This window comes from Mobula birostris, chromosome 3 (assembly GCF_030028105.1).
Source record: "Mobula birostris isolate sMobBir1 chromosome 3, sMobBir1.hap1, whole genome shotgun sequence".
NCBI lineage: Eukaryota > Metazoa > Chordata > Chondrichthyes > Myliobatiformes > Myliobatidae > Mobula > Mobula birostris.
Genome location: NC_092372.1, coordinates 134,681,118 through 134,702,053, shown reverse-complemented (window position 1 = coordinate 134,702,053; position 20,936 = coordinate 134,681,118). Strand labels below are relative to the sequence as shown.

The following is a 20,936-nucleotide window of genomic DNA, read 5'->3' as shown; positions in this document are numbered from 1 at the left end:
AATCGGCTAAATGTTTCCAAATGTCTCAGCACCCTTAGCCTCAGTATGTTCTCAGCAAAGCCTGTTAAGCCAAAGCCTGACCACTCTAAAGGCTGATTTATACTTGTGCATACTAGCTGGCACCATAGCCTATGCAAGTGGGCTATGCCGTTGTGAGCATTTATACTTGTGTGTTTGTGTTTCTGTGTCACTCTGCAATTCTGGCACGTACATGCATGTGCACGTCATGCTTGCGCACACATCTGCCCATGCAAGGCTTCATGGTCTTGGTAGTCTTTCTCGGGGTAAACAAGTTTAAAGCGAGCGTCTTTTTTCGTAAAAGCGAAATGTGTTCTCCATAATTTCGGAGGTCTGTAAAGCTTTATGGAAAGCATTGCAGCCAGTGTCCCTTCCCTGCCCTTCAGTCGCCCAATGAAAAGCTATTGCAATGTAGGAGGAAATGCGATGCTACCAAGCAGACCAATCACAGTTGTTGCGGTCTGCGTTGCCGCGACGCGTAATTACATTTTGGAAGAGGTGCGCGTCAGGCTATGGTGTAGGGATTCACGTAGGGTTTAGGGCTATGCCGTACCTACGGCGTCGATTTGACACAGAAGTATAAATCAGCCTTAATTCTGGCCCACGAATTGAATGGCTACTTTGCTTACACCTCGCTTCTTTTCATTGGCCCTTGCTAAATTACTAATAACCCAAGCAATCTTCCACTTGGCAGTCAAGTCCCAACAGGCCCTGGTCGCTTTTTGAATCTGGCACGTAAAGTCTTCCAGCAACTTCCTTCCACTCACTCTGCAATCTCCCACTTGATGGATTAAAAAGGACTTGAAAGGAAGGGAGCAAAAGGTAGGGGCAAGGGAAAGAGTAAGGAGGGAGGGGGGAAAATTACCACAAGTCAGAGAAATTGATGTTCATGTCAGCAAGATAGAGGCTACCCAGATGGAATATGAGGTGTTGTTCCTCCAGCCTCAGTTTAAACTCATGGTGGTAGAGGAGGCCATGGGCAGACATTTCAGAATTGGAATGGAATGTGTAATTGAAACAGGCTGCCTCTGGGAGATCCTGCCTCTTGCAGCAAACAGTGTGAAAGTGCTTGACGAAGCGTGAGGGAGAAAGGTGAGCAGGAATAGGGAGTCACATAGAGAGCAATCTCTTGGAAGATCAACAGGGTAGGAGGGAAAAATGGGCTTCTGGTACAATTCTGTTGAAGATGGTGGAAATTACGGTGAATGTTGTGCTGGATGTGGAGGCCTGTAGAGTGGTAGGTAAGGATAAGGAGAACCCTGTTCCTGTTATGATGGTGGGAGGAGAGGGTGAGGGCAGATGTGTGGGAAATGGAGGCGTTGCAAGAGAGGGCAGCATCAATGGTGGTGGAAGGGAGCCCCAGTTTTTTTCTCCAATGGAAGGTCTCATCATGAGAACCAATGAGCCAGAGATGAAGGAACTGAGAAAAGTGATCTCATCAACAAGTCCCTCCTGATTGATCTCTCCCTGAGATTAACCCTGCAAGGTTTACAAGTGTTACACCTGCCCCTACATCTTCTCCCTCACCTCATCACATTCACTATCCCAGTCATTTCAGGTGAGGCAACACTTCACCTGCAAGACTGTCGAGATCATCTATTGTATCAAGTGCATTGCTCTAGATGTCCAGCATCTGCTGAATCTCCTGTGTTTGCAAACATCACAGTTCAATTGTAAACCATTTAATGCAAGTGGAATATGAAAAAATAGAGAGCTGGAGGAAGAAAAGACCACGTCTATATTAAATTGGGAAGGAGATATTCCATAAGTCTGACTCGTGATAATCTAATTGGCTCATACTGATAGAAGTGTATAATTGATTCAATAAAATTATTTTAAACTCAAGGTGAAAATAATTATCTGTGAGATGGTATAAAGCCTTTAACATGATTATATTACTCATTGTTCATTGTATTCGTGCAGGGGAGCCCACCATGCTTCATTGGACCAGAGTTCATCACCGCAGAGTATAACTTCTCCATCTTACAAACGACTGTTACCAGAGATACAGAGCATGAAGGATGATTTCCCCTTACGAAAAACTGGTCAGTTAAAAATTAGTTTTTATCATTTTATTTGAGAATATTTTAAATACAGCTGAAATATTTGCATTTGAACAGGATAAATACGTTACTCACCAGGAGATACTTCTGTACTGAGGAACCTATAAAATTATGTACATATAAAGAAACTTGATGATTTTACTTTTGGCCTGGATATTTGATGCCAACCTTTTCTTTAAGAATAATTGTTTTTCAAGAGCACCCTATTTACACAAGGAATAGGGAATGTTGGAATGTCCCTAATGGTCTCATTAGTATAAAGGATGAATAAAGTATGAAGCTTTTAAAAAATGTTTTCTAAAAATATATCTGAAGAATGATCTATTCCTATAGTGACTTGCTGTAATTTCACTCTTCTAGTTGATCTGCTAAGAACTTCCCAACTTTTCTTGCTGTAATACTTTGTATTCCATTTTTTGAACTGCTCTTGAAGTAAAGCCGTGATCCACTTATTGCCATGTAATTTCACAAGTTATAAAAGGATATTGTCTTCTGATGCTGGAGTATTTATCTCATAAACACACGAGATCCTGCAGATGCTGGAAATAGAGAACAAAATGTACAAAATTCTGGAGGAACTCAGCAGGTCAGGACCTCTTTCATCAAGTCCTGAAGAAGGATCTCGGCCCAAAACATCAACCGTTTATTAATTTCCATAGATGAGTTCCATCAGAATTTTGTGTGTGTTGCTACTTTTCTCATATTTTCTTGTTGAAGACTGCTGTTGAGGAGGCACCTGTCAGTACTCATTAGGTGTCTGATAGGTTGCCTTTCATGTGATGGTATATAACAGTAAACTGACTGATCTTAGATTGTCATAATTTAATAGCTAGTGCAACAGGAAAGTTATCAATTCCCTATGTGGCATTGAGGGATTGTGGTACAGATAGTTACGTTTAACATATTTCCCTTCTAACTCATCTTTGGAATCACACAAGTAATACAGACCCCTAATTCTATAGTTATAGATTTTAGTTTGATCATATTTTAATGAGGCATACTCTAAGTAGTAAGCGCATGAGCATGCATTTTCCAACATTGTATTGCATTTGCCATTTTTGTCCATTCTCCTAATTTGTCTAAATCCTTCTGCAACCTTTCTATTTCCTCAACACTACCTACCCCTCCACCAATCTTCATATCATCTGCAAACTTGGCAACAAAGCCATCTATTCCATCATCTAAATCATTGATAAGTTAGAGTGATTTTTGGTTTAGGACATATACATTTAACAATTGACTTTGGCTACCAGTCTTCAGATCTGAAAATGTATTGTGCATTTAATTTGGGGTGCAGCTCTGTACAATGAGTTCCTAAAAGCTAAGAATCCCAGTCCAGACAATGCTGATTAAAATTCACTTGGATGTGTATGGTGTAGATGTGAATCAGGAGGTATGAAGATTGTATGTAGTTTCAAAGAAAGCATTGTCCATACATTGTAAATATGGAATTGTCTTTTGATGTTTGCCACATAAAATATCAGCCCCATGTTGGGCCAGCAGTCCTTTCCACTGAAAACATCTGCATATGATGCCTGCTGTACCTTGTTTTGTTGAATAAAGAAGCTGTTTTATATCTACCAGTAATTTTTTCCGGTGACTTCCTACACACAACAACAGATATACAGCATTAAAAAAAAAAGCAGTCCCAGCATCGACCCCTGTGGAATAGTCACTGACAGCAAAACTTATTTTCCTACCCATTGCTTCCTACCAATCACCTAATGCTCTAACTATGCTAGTAACTTTCCTGTATTACCCTGGGCTCTGAAAGTCCATATATACAACATCCACTGCATCTCCTTTATCTATCCTACTTGTAATCTCCTCAAAGAATTTCAACAGGTTCATTAGGCAAGATTTTCCCTTAAGGATACCATGCTGACTTCATGCTATCTTGTCCTGTGTCACCAAGTACTCCATAACCTCATCCTTAACAATTGACTGCAACATCTTCCCAACCACTGAGGTCAGGCTAACTGATCTATAATTTCCTTTCTGCTGGCTTCCTCCTTTCTTAAAGAGTGGAGTGAGATTTGGAATTCTCCAGTCCTCTGGCACCATGTCAGAGTCCAATGATTTTTGAAAGATCATTACTAATGCCTCCACAAACTTTAAAGCTACATCTTTTAGAACCCTAGGGTACAGTTTATCTGGTCTGGGTGACTTATGTACCCTTAGGTCTTTCAGCTTTTTGAGCACCTTCTCCCTTGTAATAGTAACTGCACTCACTTCTCTTCCCTCACACCCTTCAACATCTTACACGCTACTAGTGTCTTCCACAGTGAAGAACGATACAAAATGCTCATTTAATTCATCTGCTATCTTTTTGCTCCCCCCTCCCCCATTTGTTATTTCTTTAGCCTCAATTTCTAGTGGTCTTTTCTCCACTCATTTTCTAGTGGTCACCCCCCAAAAAAGTATCCAAAATGGTGTATTTATTATTGAGAGGAATGATCACGGGATGCTTTGTGCTAACTGCCTAGTCACAGTTCCATTTCTCCAGACAGTCACCCAGCTACTTGCCTCCTGCAAATTAGAAGTGACTACTTCCCTGTTTTTCTGATCGACTATCTCCTCACTCTCCCGTACAAGCCGAAGGTCATAAAGCTGCCGCTGCTGATCCCTAATATAGTCTTCAAAGAGCTGCAGCTGGATGCACTTCACGCAGATGTAGTTTCCTGGAAGACTCTGGGTCTCCCAGGACTCCAACATTTGGCATGAAGGACACAGAATAGCCATTTACTTGATCAGGCACAGTAAGAGGAAAAAAGGGAACCTTAAGAGAAACTTACCCAGAGATAATGTCCCTTCTGCGCCGAAGCCTCCTTTGAGCCAAAGCCTGACAACCCCCACTCTCATGACTGGCCTACTCCCAACAATGGCAGCCCCACTTGTCCCTTCAGCATTTTATTTAATTCATTGTGTTCTGCTCCCACTGGTGATTGAGCCGCAGGAATGAACCCGAACATGTGTGAAGTGCTCCTTTTTGAACAAGTGTTGCTGACCTGCGAGGAGCCTCCTCGCTGTGCTCTGCTCCTGCCACTGATTTTATATAGCTTCATATAAAATCACAACACACCTGAAAGAAATTGCTCAAAATCAAATCGGTGCTCTATTCAACAAATGTGGAAGCTTTTTTTTAAATTCACAATTTGCATTAATATTAGTTGAGGGAAAAATTTAGGCTGAATATTAGCAAAACTCCCTTTCTTTAGAAATCCATCCCCACCTCAGTGGTAACACACATCAAAGTTGCTGGTGAACGCAGCAGGCCAGGCAGCATCTCTAGGAAGAGGTACAGTCGACGTTTCAGGCTGAGACCCTTCGTCAGGACTAACTGAAGGAAGAGCTAGTAAGAGATTTGAAAGTGGGAGGGGGAGGGGGAGATACAAAATGATAGGAGAAGACAGGAGGGGGAGGGATGGAGTCAAAAGCTGGACAGGTGATTGGCAAGGGGGATACGAGAGGATCGTGGGTCAGGAGGTCTGGGGAGAAAGACAAGGGGTGGGGGAAACCAGAGGATGGGCAAGTGGTATAGTCAGAGGGACAGAGGGAGAAAGAAGAGAGTGAAAGAAAGAATATGTGTATAAAAATAAATAACGGATGGGGTACGAGGGGGAGGTGGGGCATTAGCGGAAGTTAGAGAAGTCGATGTTCATGCTATCAGGTTGGAGGCTACCCAGACGGAATATAAGGTGTTGTTCCTCCAACCTGAGTGTGGCTTCATCTTTACAGTAGAGGAGGCCATGGATAAACATGTCAGAATGGGAATGGGATGAGGAATTAAAATGTGTGGCCACTGGGAGATCCTGCTTCTTCTGGCGGACAGAGCGTAGGTGTTCAGCAAAGTGGTCTCCCAGTCTGTGTCAGGTCTCGCCAATATATAGAAGGCCACATCGGGAGGACTGGACGTAGTATATCACCCCAGCCGACTCACAGGTGAAGTGTCGCCTCACCTGGAAGGACTGTCTGGGGCCCTGAATGGTGGTAAGGGAGGAAGTGTAAGGGCATGTGTAGCACTTGTTCCACTTACAAGGATAAGTGCCAGGAGGGAGATCAGTGGGGAGGGATGGGGGAGGACAAATGGACAAGGGAGTCGCGTAGGGAGCGATCCCCGCGGAAAGCAGAGGGGGGGGGAGGGAAAGATGTGCTTAGTGGTGGGATCCCATTGGAGGTGGCGGAAGTTACGGAGAATAATATGTTGGACCCGGAGGCTGGTGGGGTGGTAGGTGAGGACCAGGGGAACCCTATTCCTAGTGGGGTGGCGGGAGGATGGAGTGAGAGCAGATGTACGTGAAATGGGGGAGATGCGTTTGAGAGCAGAGTTGATAGTGGAGGAAGGGAAGCCCCTTTCTTTAAAAAAGGAGGATATCTCCCTCGTCCTGGAATGAAAAGCCTCATCCTGAGAGCAGATGCGGCAGTGACGGAGGAATTGCGAGAAAGGGATGGCATTTTTGTAAGAGACAAGGTGGGAAGAGGAATAGTCCAGGTAGCTGTGAGAGTCAGTAGGCTTATAGTAGACATCACTGGATAAGCTGTCTCCAGAGACAGAGACAGAAAGGTCTAGAAAGGGGAGGGAGGTATCGGAAATGGACCAGGTAAACTTGAGGGCAGGGTGAAAGCTGGAGGCAAAGTTAACGAAGTCAACGAGCTCAGCATGTGTGCAGGAAGCAGCACCAATGCAGTCAGTGGTGCTAAGTACGCTATGGAGTGCCAGTGGCTCATTCTGTCTTCCTCCAATTCCAAAAAGTTTGGTAGCGGAAATCATAGCATGACTGCTGACAGATCCCGACTGGGACTGACACACCAGGGAGTAGGAAGATCTGGCACCCAGTATCATGATGGGACTGGCATCAAGGAGGAGATGAAGCTTGGGACTTGCAACTCATTCAGGCCTGAACCTATGTTCTGGGCCAGGTTTCTATGCAATTTAAAATAAAGCCTAAAATTGTGATATACCATACTGACGGTACCGGTGTTAAATTTGTACCCGCCAGTATCAGGTGTGAACGTTTAGGGCTGGAAATAGATATGGAGCAGGGAAAAAATTAACACTTCAGATTGATGATGGAAGTTTTCCTTTACCACAGGTACATCAGGCCTGCCAAGTATTTTCAGTACAGTATTTATTTCAAATTTACAGCATTTACATTTTTGGATACAGTATTCATGGATATAACTCTGATATATAACACGGGGTACAATACATTTAGTTGCTGATCTGTCAGAAGTATTAGGTGCAATTTAGTTACTGGCACACATGTATGACACATCAGTGTCATAATCCTGCATCATACATCATCACTATACATTACAGATGGGATCATTTCTGTCACTGTAACAATGGGAAATACCACTATTAGATACAGGTTTCTTTTTGGCAATGACTGCAATTTCAAAGAGCTATTTCACAGAACTATTTCAAGGTTGATGCTCTGTCACATTCTTTGGATTACCAACTGTACTTCTTAGAGATGGTCACATTAATCTGAAATTGGAGGGATCCCAGAAAAGGGGACTGTTTTTTTTTAAGGCTGGGCAGGCAGGAAATGCACTCGGCTTCCTGAAATAGTGAAGTGTGAAATTTATGCCCTATGAGAGGAAGGTGAATAAAAAATTAAGTTTTTTATAATTTTGGAATAGCCTGAAATGATGCCTTCAGATTTTACCTCTGAATGCAATCACACACTTTCTCATGTTGTAAGAAGTTGTCATATTTCAGGAATGGATAACAGTCAAATTCAGTATTCTATTTTATTTTTGTACTTTTGCCTCCTTAATATCATTTTAATGAAGTGCTTACTGTGACAGGAGACAGTTGGACCCAATGACCCTTTGTATCCAAAATGTGAGAGACAGTGAGTCTCACATTGAAGCCTACAATAATGCATACATACAGCCTGTCCATTTATTGTTTGACTACAATTTGACAGCCCTATTCTGATTCAAAGCTGAGATTACTCTTAATATATCCAAGCTGAGTTGGTTTGTAGGAAGAATGATTTACTGAAAAATTTTCTTAAAGTGTATGGATAATTTTACTCACTTGAAGGACCTCAATTGCTACAAGTGCACTTTGAAAATGTAGATACGTGAGATGAATAATTTCTGACCAACTCTTTAATCAATTAGAATATCATGTGCCTGAATTTCAGTGACGGAGGATAGAATCCTTGGTTTGAACTGTGAGTTTGAAGCCACCTTATAACTTTTCCTTTCCATGGATATATGAAGATGAAGCAGTACCTGAATTTAATAAAATGATTGCAAGGATTGCGCCAAACTGCAGTGATTCATAATGCTTTGTAAGATAATTGTGTATCTTCAGTCAGTGCTAATTTATGGGGAAGAAAATATATAGAGTGTCTACTGAGAATTAAGTCATCATATTTAAAAATAGTAATTTGCCATGTAAGAATTTTGTTTTAGCTGTTATTACTCAATCTGACAGCTCCAGGGTGTGTCTGATTCAAGTGCAGATTAAAACTGCTATATATTTCAAACCTATCCTCAACCCATTTCTTCTGGTTTTTGTCAATGTGGGTGGAAGGGCAAGCTGACAACCTATTGATAGGGATCAGTCACTGAAACTCTATCTTGCGTTCATGATTACTGTGTTGGCTTGGTTTCTCATTATTTATACTGTAATACCAAGTACATTTACATTACTTCTTGTGAATGAAATGGAACAGAAATGTTTTCTCCATGCTCAACAATTTGAACTCTCTATCTGGCCCAAAATGTCAGCCTCCTCCTTATGATTGTCAATTTCCCATTTATTTATTCATGTGAGATGCAACGCAGAGTAGGCCCTGTTGGCCCTTCGAGCTACACCGCCCAGCAACCCCCAGTTTAATTCTGGCCCAATGACGGGACAGTTTACAATAACCAATTACCCTACCAACCAGTGTGTCTTTGGACTGTGGGAGGAAACCCACAAGGTCATGGGGCAAACATACAAACCCCTTACAGGCAGCAGTAGTTATTGAACCTGGGTCACTGATATTGTAAAGTATTGTGCTAACCACCACACTGCCGTGCCACTACCATCTGATCTTAGACCCTCTTCCTTCCCATCAGCTATACTCTCTGACCCCAGCCTCAAAGTAAATATTGAGGCTTTGGGCATATTAGTTATTTACTTTAATTAGTGATCATCTTTACTTTCAAAAGTTATTTCTCCATTGCTTTCACATCATTATCCACGCACATGTTTATGTCAGCTCAGTGCTCACCCGTAGCCATTTTCCAGCAGGGGAAAATGAAGAGTACTTGAAGCATGGAACTCCGGCTTTCATACCTAGTCCAGGTTTCATGATGTCAGATTTGCTAGCCAACTCCTACTGAGCTCAGATTACCACAGCAGAGATCAGAAATCCAGTCTGGAATCATTGGCCCTTATGGCTGTGTGTGAATCCATAACATGCTCAGGGTAGAATTTGGAGTAAACTGAAGTGTTAAACAACATTGTACATGAATAACAATATAGTGTAATTACTTCATATTCCACCTTGCTGGATAAGTACATACATTTCTTAAATGTGTAATCGCTTGTCACCTGTAAATAATTTTATGATTAGGTATTATAATTATTACCTCTGAAAAATTACAAGATATAGTTTACATCTATAATGTTGACCTAAATTGATCTAACGCCTTTGCAAGGCTACAAGTACATAATCTATGGCTTATTTCCTTTACTGGTCTACAGATGAGTGACACACCTGAAGTATTGGACCTTGAGGCTGCATTAATCTGACTTTACTACCACAATAGATATTCGGGAAAAGTTTTCATTCTGAAAATAGTGTTCAAAAATATTTCACAAATGGTCATGCCCTGTTTTCTCCATCATCAGCAAGGACTTGATTGAAAAAATTGACTTTTTCATATTGTAGTCCCCGCCCATTTAGTATGCAAATCAAATGTACCACCTGACTCAGGAACAGGTTCTATCTCACTATTATCAAACTTCTGAACTGACCTTTCAAATGCTAAAAGATGAACCTGTCACAAGGATCAAACATCATGAAGGTTGTGTTGTCTAACTGGTGCCGGGGTTTGGGACATCTCATCAGCCTTGCAGAGGAATTAGAGTGGGAGAGGAGAGATCTAGTTGCTGTGGTCCATGTGGGTACCAATGATGTAGGAAGAACAAAGAAAATGTTCTGCTGAGGAAATTTAAACAGCTGGGGACTAAACTAAAATACAGAGGTAAAATGGTGATAATTTGTGGTTTGAAAAAGGATCTAGTGCTTTCCTGGAACATGTATGTCGAATAAACTCTTCTCTGCCTTCCAGCCGGGTACAGGTATCGATGACGAACTCCGACGTCTCCAACAGGGATGATGCCTTGGCATGTCTAGTCCGGTGATACTTGTACCCCCATGGTCCATTCCTCCTTGTTTGCAAGTAAATTCCAGTTCTTACTTAGAGCGAGACCTTCATCTTTGTTAGAATCTTTTCCTATGGCCAAGTCGGTTGGTGTTTACAGGATTCTCTGTGAATGCGGAACAGCTAATTTCGGCCAGATGGGATGTACAGGAGAGTAAGGAGGTGTATCTATTTGGGTAACCTGGAGAAATCGGTGGTAGCAGAAGATTGTATTCACAATGGCCATAGGATTGACTTTGATGGCACAAAACAGTGCCATTGGCTTTTGGGACCACCTGGTAAAGGAAGCCATTGAAATAAACTGGAGGAAAAGAATTTTAACCAAGATGAAGGTCTCACTCTAAGTAAGAACTGGAGTTCAATTATAAACAAGGTGGGAGAGCAGAAACCTGATTGGATAAGGACTAACCAATCAGGAGGGACAGACTATGGAGGTAAGAATACCACTGGGCTAGACGTGCCAAGGCATCATCCTTAATGAAGATAACAAAGTTTGTCATTGAAACATCCATTATAATCGATACCTGTACCCAGCTGTAAGCCCAAGAAATGTTTTTTTAATCTCTGGATTGTTATTTGAGCAACGTGCAAATTGACACAGGGTCAGACAGCTTAATATGTTGTTGTAGGTGTAGAAGTCTATTTGAATTTCTGGGAAATCGGCACGAGCACTGGGAAAGGACGGAGCTGTTCTGATGGCAGGAGCTCCACCTGAACCATGCTGGAAACAGGGTCTTGGCAAATCACATAACTAGAGCTGAGGTCAGGGCTTTAAACTAAATAGTAGGAAATGGGTTCAACAGCTTGAAAATGTGTGAATAAAGTAAAAGGAAAAGAGAATGCAGGAGAGATTGACAAAGTCTCCAGAATAATGAAAAAAACAGAGTTTAGAGAGGGCTAAAAATATAACTAAGCACCATTGGGACAAAATTGTAAAGAAGAGTGATGATTACAGGACTGAAGTTGTTATATTTGAAATCAGGAAGTATATGAAATAAGACGATCTTTTAGCGCAGTTAGGAGTTGTCAAAGTTATAATGTTATGGACATCATAGAGTCATAGTTGAAAAAGATGGAAGTTTGTAGCTTAACTTTGAAAGGTACATATAGTTGCACCCATAAATTTAGAACCAGTGCCAATGTTCACCTTTGACATAAAGCTAAAAGTAGCTTGTGGCTCCACACAAGTGAAACTAAATACAGGTGTCCCCCCGCTTTTCGAACGTTCGCTTTACGAAACCTCACTGTTACGAAAGACCTACATTAGTACCCTGTTTTCGCTTTCAGAAGGTGTTTTCACTGTTACGAAAAAAAGCAGCGCGCGGGGAAAATCAGCGCGCGATAAAAGGCAGCGTACGCCCCAAGCAGCCGCTGTTCCCCGGATTCAGAACTGCATTCTCGCCGGCATTGCTTTAACACGTGCCCGTGAGCAGCCATTTGCAAGATGAGTTCTATGGTGTCGGAAAAGCCTAAAAGGGCTCGTAAGGGTGTTACACTTAGCGTAAAACTAGACATAATTAAGCGTTTCGATCGTGGTAAACAAAGTAAGGACTAAGTGAGTTTGGCTTGTGGAAGTTGACGAAGATGATGTTGAAGAGGTTTTGGCATCCCATGACCAAGAACTGATAGATGACGAGCTGATGCAATTGGAAGACGAAAGGATCACAATCGAAACTGAATGCAGTAGCAAAAGTGAAGCAACTATGTGAGATTTTCACTGCAATGATAAAGCACGACTTTAATTTTGAAAAGGTAGGTAGCTTTAGGGGATATTTGCAAGATGGTTTGAGTCCTTACAAAGAACTGTGTGATAGAAAAATGCGCGAGGCTGAGCAGTCAAGCAAGCCTTCCACATGAGCCACAGCAGACGACGAACCTCGACCTTCGACATCGAGGCAGGCAGTCATAGGAGAAGATGAGCTGCCTGCTCTGATCGACAATGAGATGACACTCCCGTGTCCCACCACCCCAACTCCCAGGCCGCGGACAGATACTGTACCGATTTGCGGAGAATACAGCAGTAGCCGGGAGACACACAGCACATCTTTAAGAAAAAAGCCGAAATAAACATGCTAATTAATTAGGTGCCGCCCCACAGGTAAATGTCGGCCCAGATCAAAGGCGATGCAATCGGCAATCGGCACTGATCTGGGCCAACAATTACGTGCCGGGCAGCACCTAATTAATTAGCTTTCAGCTTTTTTCTTAAAGATGTGCTGGGTGCGTCCCGGCTACCGCTGGACCCCTATGTGCCTCGCGGTAATGTATCGGTCGGCGGCGTGGAGGGTGGGGGCCACTGCACCATCCAACCTGCAACGACTCAGTCTAACACACCATCATCAGTGTGCTCAGTGCTGTCTTCCCAATTCCAGTAAGTGATACTACACTGTACATACATTATTTCTACTTTATATCGGCTGTGTATTCTTACGTGTTATTTGGTATGATTTGGCAGCTTCATAGCTTAAAGGTTACTGGAGAGCACTTGCGCCATGTTTTTGCCAACAGAGATTTTCTGCCGACGGCGCTTGCGTGAGATTTTCGTTACGGAGAACAGTTCAGTAATGATTGTGGAAAAGTATTTCTACTTTATATAGGTTGTGTATTTATCATATCATTCCTGCTTTTACTATGTGTTACTGTTATTTTAGGTTTTATGTGTTATTTGGCATGATTTGGTAGGTTATTTTTGGGTCTGCGAATGCCTACAAAATTTTCCCATATAAATAAATGGTAATTGCTTCTTCGCTTTACAACATTTTGGCTTACGAACCATTTCAAAGGAATGTTCTACCTTCGGATGGCGGGGGAAACCTGTACAGAAATTTAGAAACTGTTGTCAGTGATTCCCCTGATCCTCAACAGAATGAATTAATATGAACTTCAAATGTTCATATATTCTCAATATCAGAAACAGTAGAAATGCCTAAATTTCGGTGATCAGGAATAACAGGCTTTTTAATTATGCTGAGCAACCACTTGCACGAAAATTAAAATTAAAATTAAAATCCCATTCCATCAGAATAACATTTAAACATTGCATGACATATGGAATAATAAAAAAAATCACGTTACCCAATTGTAGCCTCTAATCTTCATTTTAGTGCCTGTACAATGGTTAAAATATGAGTTATATTTCCTTTTTACTTCCTGTTTTGCTACCAGTGGAAGTTTTAGAATCTGATCAGCGTTTGGACGCTGCTTGTACTGTGGCCGGACACCACAGGTGGCGCCATACTCAAAGGCATGTCAGAATTTAGGAAATCCACGCTTTTGAGCTGACTAAACCTCTGTGGGCATTTTCTTTAGATCAGTAGCAACTATGGCCCTTTTACAGTTAACTACAGCAACCACACTGATGTGAAAATAGAACCTGAAAAGAAATTGAAATGTTCCCTGAGCTCCCTGATTAAATGAAAACATGCAGATCCTATATATATTTTTGCATAAATACTGTTGTAAATGGCTAATTAAAAACAGATCACTGCATGCAAACTGAATAAATATTTACTACAATGAAGATATTTGTACCACAGCAGGACAGAGCAGCAAATGCTCCACCATAATCAGTCTTGCATGTAACATGCCTGTAAGAAACAAGTTAGAACTTTGTTTAATAATAGTGTCAATGGGATTTATAAGGAGTTTGTTAATATCAAGTGTTCACATAAGTCGATTTACTCGTATAGCAATCAATTCAAGTTACGCATTTTGCTTTTCATGTAAGCGAAATGACAAGATGGAATTGTGCTGCAGTGATGTGGGCAGTGTTAGACAAGAGCTACGTAAAAGGTTAATGAAAAGACCAGAGCGCTTTAATTGTTTGCAGATGAGGCCACAATGAAGCATGTGAGTTTCCGATCAACACATTACAGGGTATTGCACACAGCAATAGCATGAGCCATAGTTTACATTACATGTCACCAGAAAAAAACAGATGGGTTCTAACCCTATGTCCTTGGATCGATAACCTTATTGGTCCTGTGTCAGCTGACCTCTTGTCCTGAAGCTTTTCCAGGAAGAGCAACAGGAACAAGGATGACATATTCCAAATGACCCTAAACTAGTGAGATGACCATACTGCTTTGCCCAGACTCTTGGGACTACAAAGAGCCTGTGGCATCTCCACAGGACTATTTCTTGATGACATTTCATAGGAACACCCACAGAATTGGCCAGACTTTTTGGCTGGACTTTAGGGTGACCTTTAACACAATGGCAGGCTGTTTCCTTTCCCTCCCCCAAGGGCTAAAATTTAGCCTCATCCAAAAATCATGAGATAATCCAGCATTTGTATACGAGTTCCTGCAATGTTGGCTATTCAAAACCAGACTGATTATAGCTAATCTTGTATTTGTCATCTCAAAACAAAAAATCATATCATGAGCCTTGTTAAGAGTTTAGTTCTATTTTTAATAAAAGTTTATCTTACTGCTCCACTGGTCTGAATAACAGTACTAACCAGATTACTATTATATATCAAATACAGAGAAACACCAATCCTGACGACATAACCTCTGTTTTATATCAGTCCAAGAGCTATCAGAATACAGCTGTTGAGTGATGAGTTAAAATGAGGCCTGATAGTTCAGTTTGAATAATATTTGTGCTGGTGATAATGTATAATGCAGATTTGAAGAAGCGCCATAATATACATCAAAGTTGATTGCCACACGGGATATTAGAATTATTATATTAATCCTTCCCTGCCATATGAATTCGATAATATTAGGTACAAATTGACACAACTGCGGAAATGTGCCCCTGTTTTCAGTTTGAAAGTAAAAGGTTCAAGTGCCCAAAGGGACAAAATTATAATGGTACATCATCCCTTAAATATACATATATATATATACATTTTCCTTCAGCAAGTCTGGGGGCAACTTTCCCTGTGATTCCTGCAGCTGTTCTCCCTCTCACGAAAATAATGAGGTTTTTGTGATGTTAAACTGCACGGGCCACATTCAATCTTTGTGTCAACTGATGCTCTGGCATCAGCCTGTATATTGTTTCCTCCAGGAGTAGAAAATCTGTTGGATTTATGCTCCTGTTATACCAGTTAGTCACATCTAATATAAATTGTCTGTGATCAAAGTGGCAAAGTATTTTTAGCAAAGCATCAATAAACTCAGAGTCTGAATCAGAAAGTCAATATTATTCTGTCTGCTTCCTTTTCAAAGAAATAACAAAATGAAGGCATATGATGTTTGCAGTGAGGAATAAACTAGAAGACTGTCAGTCTTAGAAAATATGATTGTTGATAGATGTTGGGGCACAGAAATGAAAAGATGTGTTATGGCAGGTATGAAGAGCACACAAGCTCAGCCACTCACTTCTATAACTGTCGAGTAGACTGGAGGGGCCACGTAGACGGCTTCAGCACTTGTTTAATCTCTGCCAATGTGAGGACTGGCTGACGTAATTTTTATTATGAAGAACACGTTAATATCCATTTGGGACCATTCAGCAACATGCTCTATCTCTTGATATATCTGTGTTGATGGGGAAGTGGAATAATAGACTTATGAGATAGCGAGTGAAACACATTGTATGCTGTCTCCACATCTCTCAAACTGACCATCCTTCATGATTTTAGGTTTATTCCCAAGTATTACCATTAAAAAATAATTACTTAACGAAGATATATTTGTGTCAGGAAAGAAAGCCATAGTGTTAAAATATGTTCTACGTGACATTGTTCTACATAAACGTTGTGTGCCTGGTGATGTGCAAGACATCCATTTCCTTTAAGTACAACATACGGTCCGGAGCGAAGGTTCCTGAGTTCAAGTCCAGTTGGGCCGCGCCTGGGCACGCTTTCTATCCATGCCGGTTTGAGTGTTGAGCTCACAACTCAGCCTTGTAAAAAAAACTGTACTGTGAGAAGGACGTGGGGGACCACTCACAGAATCTTTCCTCCAGGACAACCACTTGAAAAAAAAAGTGGTCGCCGAGGCTCTGGCAGAGTATGGCACACACACAAAAAAAAATTGTCTCTACCGCCTCCATCAGCAGCTCATTACATACAACCTATCCCTCAGATCGCCGTTAAATTTCTCCCTTCTCACCTCCACCTATGCCCTCTGATTTTAGGCTCCCTTACCCTGTGAGGGCATGTTAACTCTGACGATCCATCCTATCTGTGTCCTTGATATCCTTTTAGAAGATATAATATTATATCATATGTCTGTAAGATCAGCCCTCTGTATCTAATGCACTAGTGAGGACAAACCCAACCTGTCCAATCTCTCCTTAGAGCAGAGGAATTCCACATAAATAGATGTAAAGTTTATCAGTGCTCACTAACAGTGACTTCCGTCCTTTTGATGCACATAAGCCATCAAGCTGCAGTCAGCATTGCTTTAAGTTAGCTGAACAGTGTAGAGATGTGACAATTGACCTCAGCACTCCTCAGAAATAGAGGTATACAGCATGAAACTGGCCTCTCACTCCACCATAAAATCATGTCATAAAAGGAGATACAGCATGCAAACTGATCACCCAGCACCCTTTTGTACTTGTCTTGCTTTAATCAGATGGTTTTTTCTCCACACATTCTGATCAACTTCCCTCCCCTTCCGATTCTGCCACTCAACTGAACACCAGGGAGAGCTTAAAATAGTCAACTAACCTGCCATTTTGCACATTTTTGACATATGGGAGAGAAGTGTTTCATCTGAAGTAAACCCATGCAGTTGTAGGGACAACATGCAACATCCAGGCAGATGATGTCCAAGGTCTGAATTGAACCTGGATCTCTGCAGCTGTACTGGCGTGCCAGTCTGATGTAAACATCCACGCTGACCTTTGTACTGATCTGCACTGATACCATTTTCCTACATTTCACCTGGTGTTCTTAAACAGTGATTCTTTCATGATTCTTTCTGTGGTTAGACAGATGTAAGATCAAGATCAAAAGTGATGCCCCCCTTCCCATACCTCCCCACTTTTAAAGGTGTGTACAATGGACAAAATTGCTATTCCACAAAATATAAAATCTCATTTGAAGAACCCAATTTGAGGAAAGTGAGAATAGGGATGAATCCTATGGACCATATCCTATTGTGGGTCTATGAGTTTGCATAAAGCATTAAACTGAAAGAGTTGTAAAGCAATGATTATAACACAGCTGATTTCCGTAATAATGTGGCATGAATGTTAATAGGTCCTATATGCTCCCAAGTCTGCCAAGACTTGCCCATTAGCAAAATTGTACAGGGCTCTTATAAATCAGCATCTCCTGCTTTTTCTGTAGGTTTGGAAAACCTATTAAGCACCATTAAGGCTGCAAGAAAAAGAAAGTAAAAGCCTTGTGAATTCTGAGTGGCTCATAACCATGTCATCAGTCACAAATGTTCTCTTTAATTTTCTCTTGGGGAAGCAGTAGAACCAAAAGTGATACCTCCTGTTGCCTTTTACTATTACAAATTACAAACGTACAATCATGCTCAAGTTTTGCTTAATTCTACTGTGCACTAAAGGAAATAGCTTTTAAATCCTTCTTGCTTAACATCACATTGAGTTACAGTAACACACACTCATGCCTTTTAAACTGATCTACTGTATAACAAAATATACATAATATGGTAATTAGCGTAGAATGTGTAAGGTAAGATTTCCCATGCATGTCTGCTGTGAAGTGGGTTTAGACTTTTACATTTAATGAGTGGGGCTTTAACTGAATCTATTTATGCATTTCTACTAGTTATTTTATTCAAACTACTTCAGTATCATCAAAATTAATGCAAGAGTTAAATTTAAATTTGTTTTCAGTGCTTGCTTTCCTTTTAGTTCTTACTTATTCTGTCAGCTTCCTCTATTGACCTACCATTGCTTATGACTGTGTTGTGCTGTTTCAGTGCCACTGATATTAATGAAAATGTGGAAGAGGGAGATTTCAATCCTATTCCTTGGAAGTATTGACTACTAGATGGTTAGCCTGGTTAGAGAGTGGGTTTGGAGAATTGTGATGGGGCCTCCCACCCTCAAAGATGAAAAATTAAGTAAATAAAAAAATCAATTTGCATATCTAGGCAATGAAATAGAAATTTTAAACATTACATTATGGGATCCTGATTTTAGAATAATTAGATTTGCATGCTTGTTTCTCAAGGACCTGAATTAAATTTGTAAGGTGAATATTTCTTAATGATAAGCAGAAGTATAACGATGTAGAGAGAGCTGAGCCAAGCATCAACAATTAAACAAACAATACCAATAATTTGATATTAAATTGATAGTCGTATTTAGACTAGAGGGTGTCTTAGGTGGGAACTGAAATTATCAAAGTGCAATAGCTAGTTTTTTTTTCTTGACCTGGGTTATAGCATATTTAAGAGTTCAGTAGACAGCATACTTAAGGATTCAATAGACAGATCTTTGCTACCTGTACTGTATCTAATCACAGATCTTGCAGTTGTTCGTTTCAATTTTAGAGGAAAAGAATAGGAAATACATATTTTTTTCAGCAATGGAATCTCCAGGAAAAAAAATATTTATCACTAAATTGCTGAAGTAAAATGCAAATAAACAGGAACAAGTTATTATCATTCATACGACAATTATCATTGTAAAACATTAAATTAATGACATTTTTGGGCATCTGTATCACAGAAAGGTTTCAGACATTAGAAGATCCAATGTCAGCAGGTGTGTAGCATCTGCAATGTTACATCACTAATTCACTTTAAACCCTACATGTAAAATGGACTGTGTGAATAATGACTTGCTGATATGCTGTGCCTAATGTACACCCCCTTTTCTTTTTAAAAGCATTTTTGAGAAAGCTCAGTAAAGTGTGGAGAATAAATATCTAAATTTAGAGGCTTGAGTTGTAGGGAAATGTTATTGCTGCTAAAAGTGAGAGATTGAAGGGGATTTTTAGACATGTATCTCTTTTGATATTGTGATTGACAAATCAGAAGGAGATTTGTGTTGGCATTTGACATCTAGCATAAGTCAGAGATTAGTTGAACAGTGAGAAGAACACTTCTAGTGATTCCCTACGTAGTTATCAGCAGGAGGATTTGGCTCAATAGGCGTTTGAAAAGTGAAACTGTTAAAGGAATAACTGCTTGGATGCACAATCCTGGTACTACGTTACTCATAAAAAAAGCACATTAAAATAAACCAATGCATAAATTGCCAAATTATTAAATTCGATTTGAACTTGAATATATATTGAACCTTGGCTAAAATGTGCTCTTGTCATTCAACTTTTTGCATTAAAGAAGACTTTCTTCTTCATGGCCTTAATTGTGAAGTTATTTTTAATAATAGTTGAAGGCCTTCAGTGGGTGATGCAAGGTTTTGAACCAAAGCATCCACAGTTCCTCCTTGCCTCAGATGCTACTAAACCCTTTGAGTTCCTCCAGCAGATCGTTTGTTGTTCCAGGTTCCAGCATCTATAATCTCTTTGTGTTCCTAAACTCAATGAAACATAAATAAGGAAAGGATTAACACAGAGAATAGCTACTAAGGTTCTCACTCTTCCCAAGCATTCAATTAAAAGTTTCTAGCCCTTAACCTTATATGAAAGTATATGAAGATTTTCTTAGTACTTGATGTTATGCATTTCCCCTGTAGCATCAGTTTGATTTGTCAAATTAGCAATAATTTATTACCATCGGATAATAAAAGCCAGGCTGACGTGAACTGATGTTTGAAAATTATTTTTAGGGTCCGTGAAGGTTGGGGCATAATCAGACATTTAAACACAGAACATAGAACAGTACAGCACTGTACAGACAATTTGGCTCATATTGTTTTGCTGATCTTGATGCTAATTGATACATAATGTCCTCCTCCTGTATATTGTCCATCCCCCTATACTCCAAGAAAAACAACGCAAGTTTATCCAGCCTTTCATTATAGCCTATACCTTCTAATCCAGGCAGCATCCTGGTAAACCTCTTCTATACCCTTCAAATAATACTGAAATCAGGCTACAGTTTTATATAGCTGACTTTCTTACTCTTATACTCAACAACTCTGCCAGTGAAGGCAAGCATTCCATGTGCCTTCTTTGCCACTTTCAGTGAACTTAGAACCTGAAACCCAAGATCCCTCTTTAACTGAATCTTATTAAGGGGTCTACAATTAACTGTATACTTTCTCCTTTTGTGCAACACCTCACACTTGCCTGGATTAAACACCACCTGCCACATCTCTGTCCATATATGTAACTGATCTATATCCCACTGTATTCCTTGATAAGCTTTTATACTGTCCACAACTCCACCAGTCTTGGATTCATTCAAAAATTTGCTAATGCACCCATTTATATTTTCATCCCAATTACTGGTATATATCACAAATAATAAAGGTCTCAGCAGTGATCCTTGTGTAACATCGTTAGTCACAGACCTCAAGGCAGAATAACAATCTTCCACCCCTACTCCCTTTCTTCTATGGGCAAGACAGTTCTGAATCCAAACTTGCAATTCACCCTGGACCCCA

General features: G+C 40.5%; 1 protein-coding gene across 1 annotated transcript in view; it reads left to right on the top strand.

The window, feature by feature from the left end:
• LOC140195287 (histone deacetylase 9-like) overlaps positions 1-20,936 on the top strand; it is a 700,837-nt gene that overhangs the window by 483,938 nt on the left and 195,963 nt on the right. The window contains exon 8 of the mRNA XM_072253371.1: positions 1,942-2,063. Coding sequence (XP_072109472.1) covers positions 1,942-2,063 — 122 coding nt within the window. The remainder of the gene's footprint in view (positions 1-1,941; positions 2,064-20,936) is intronic.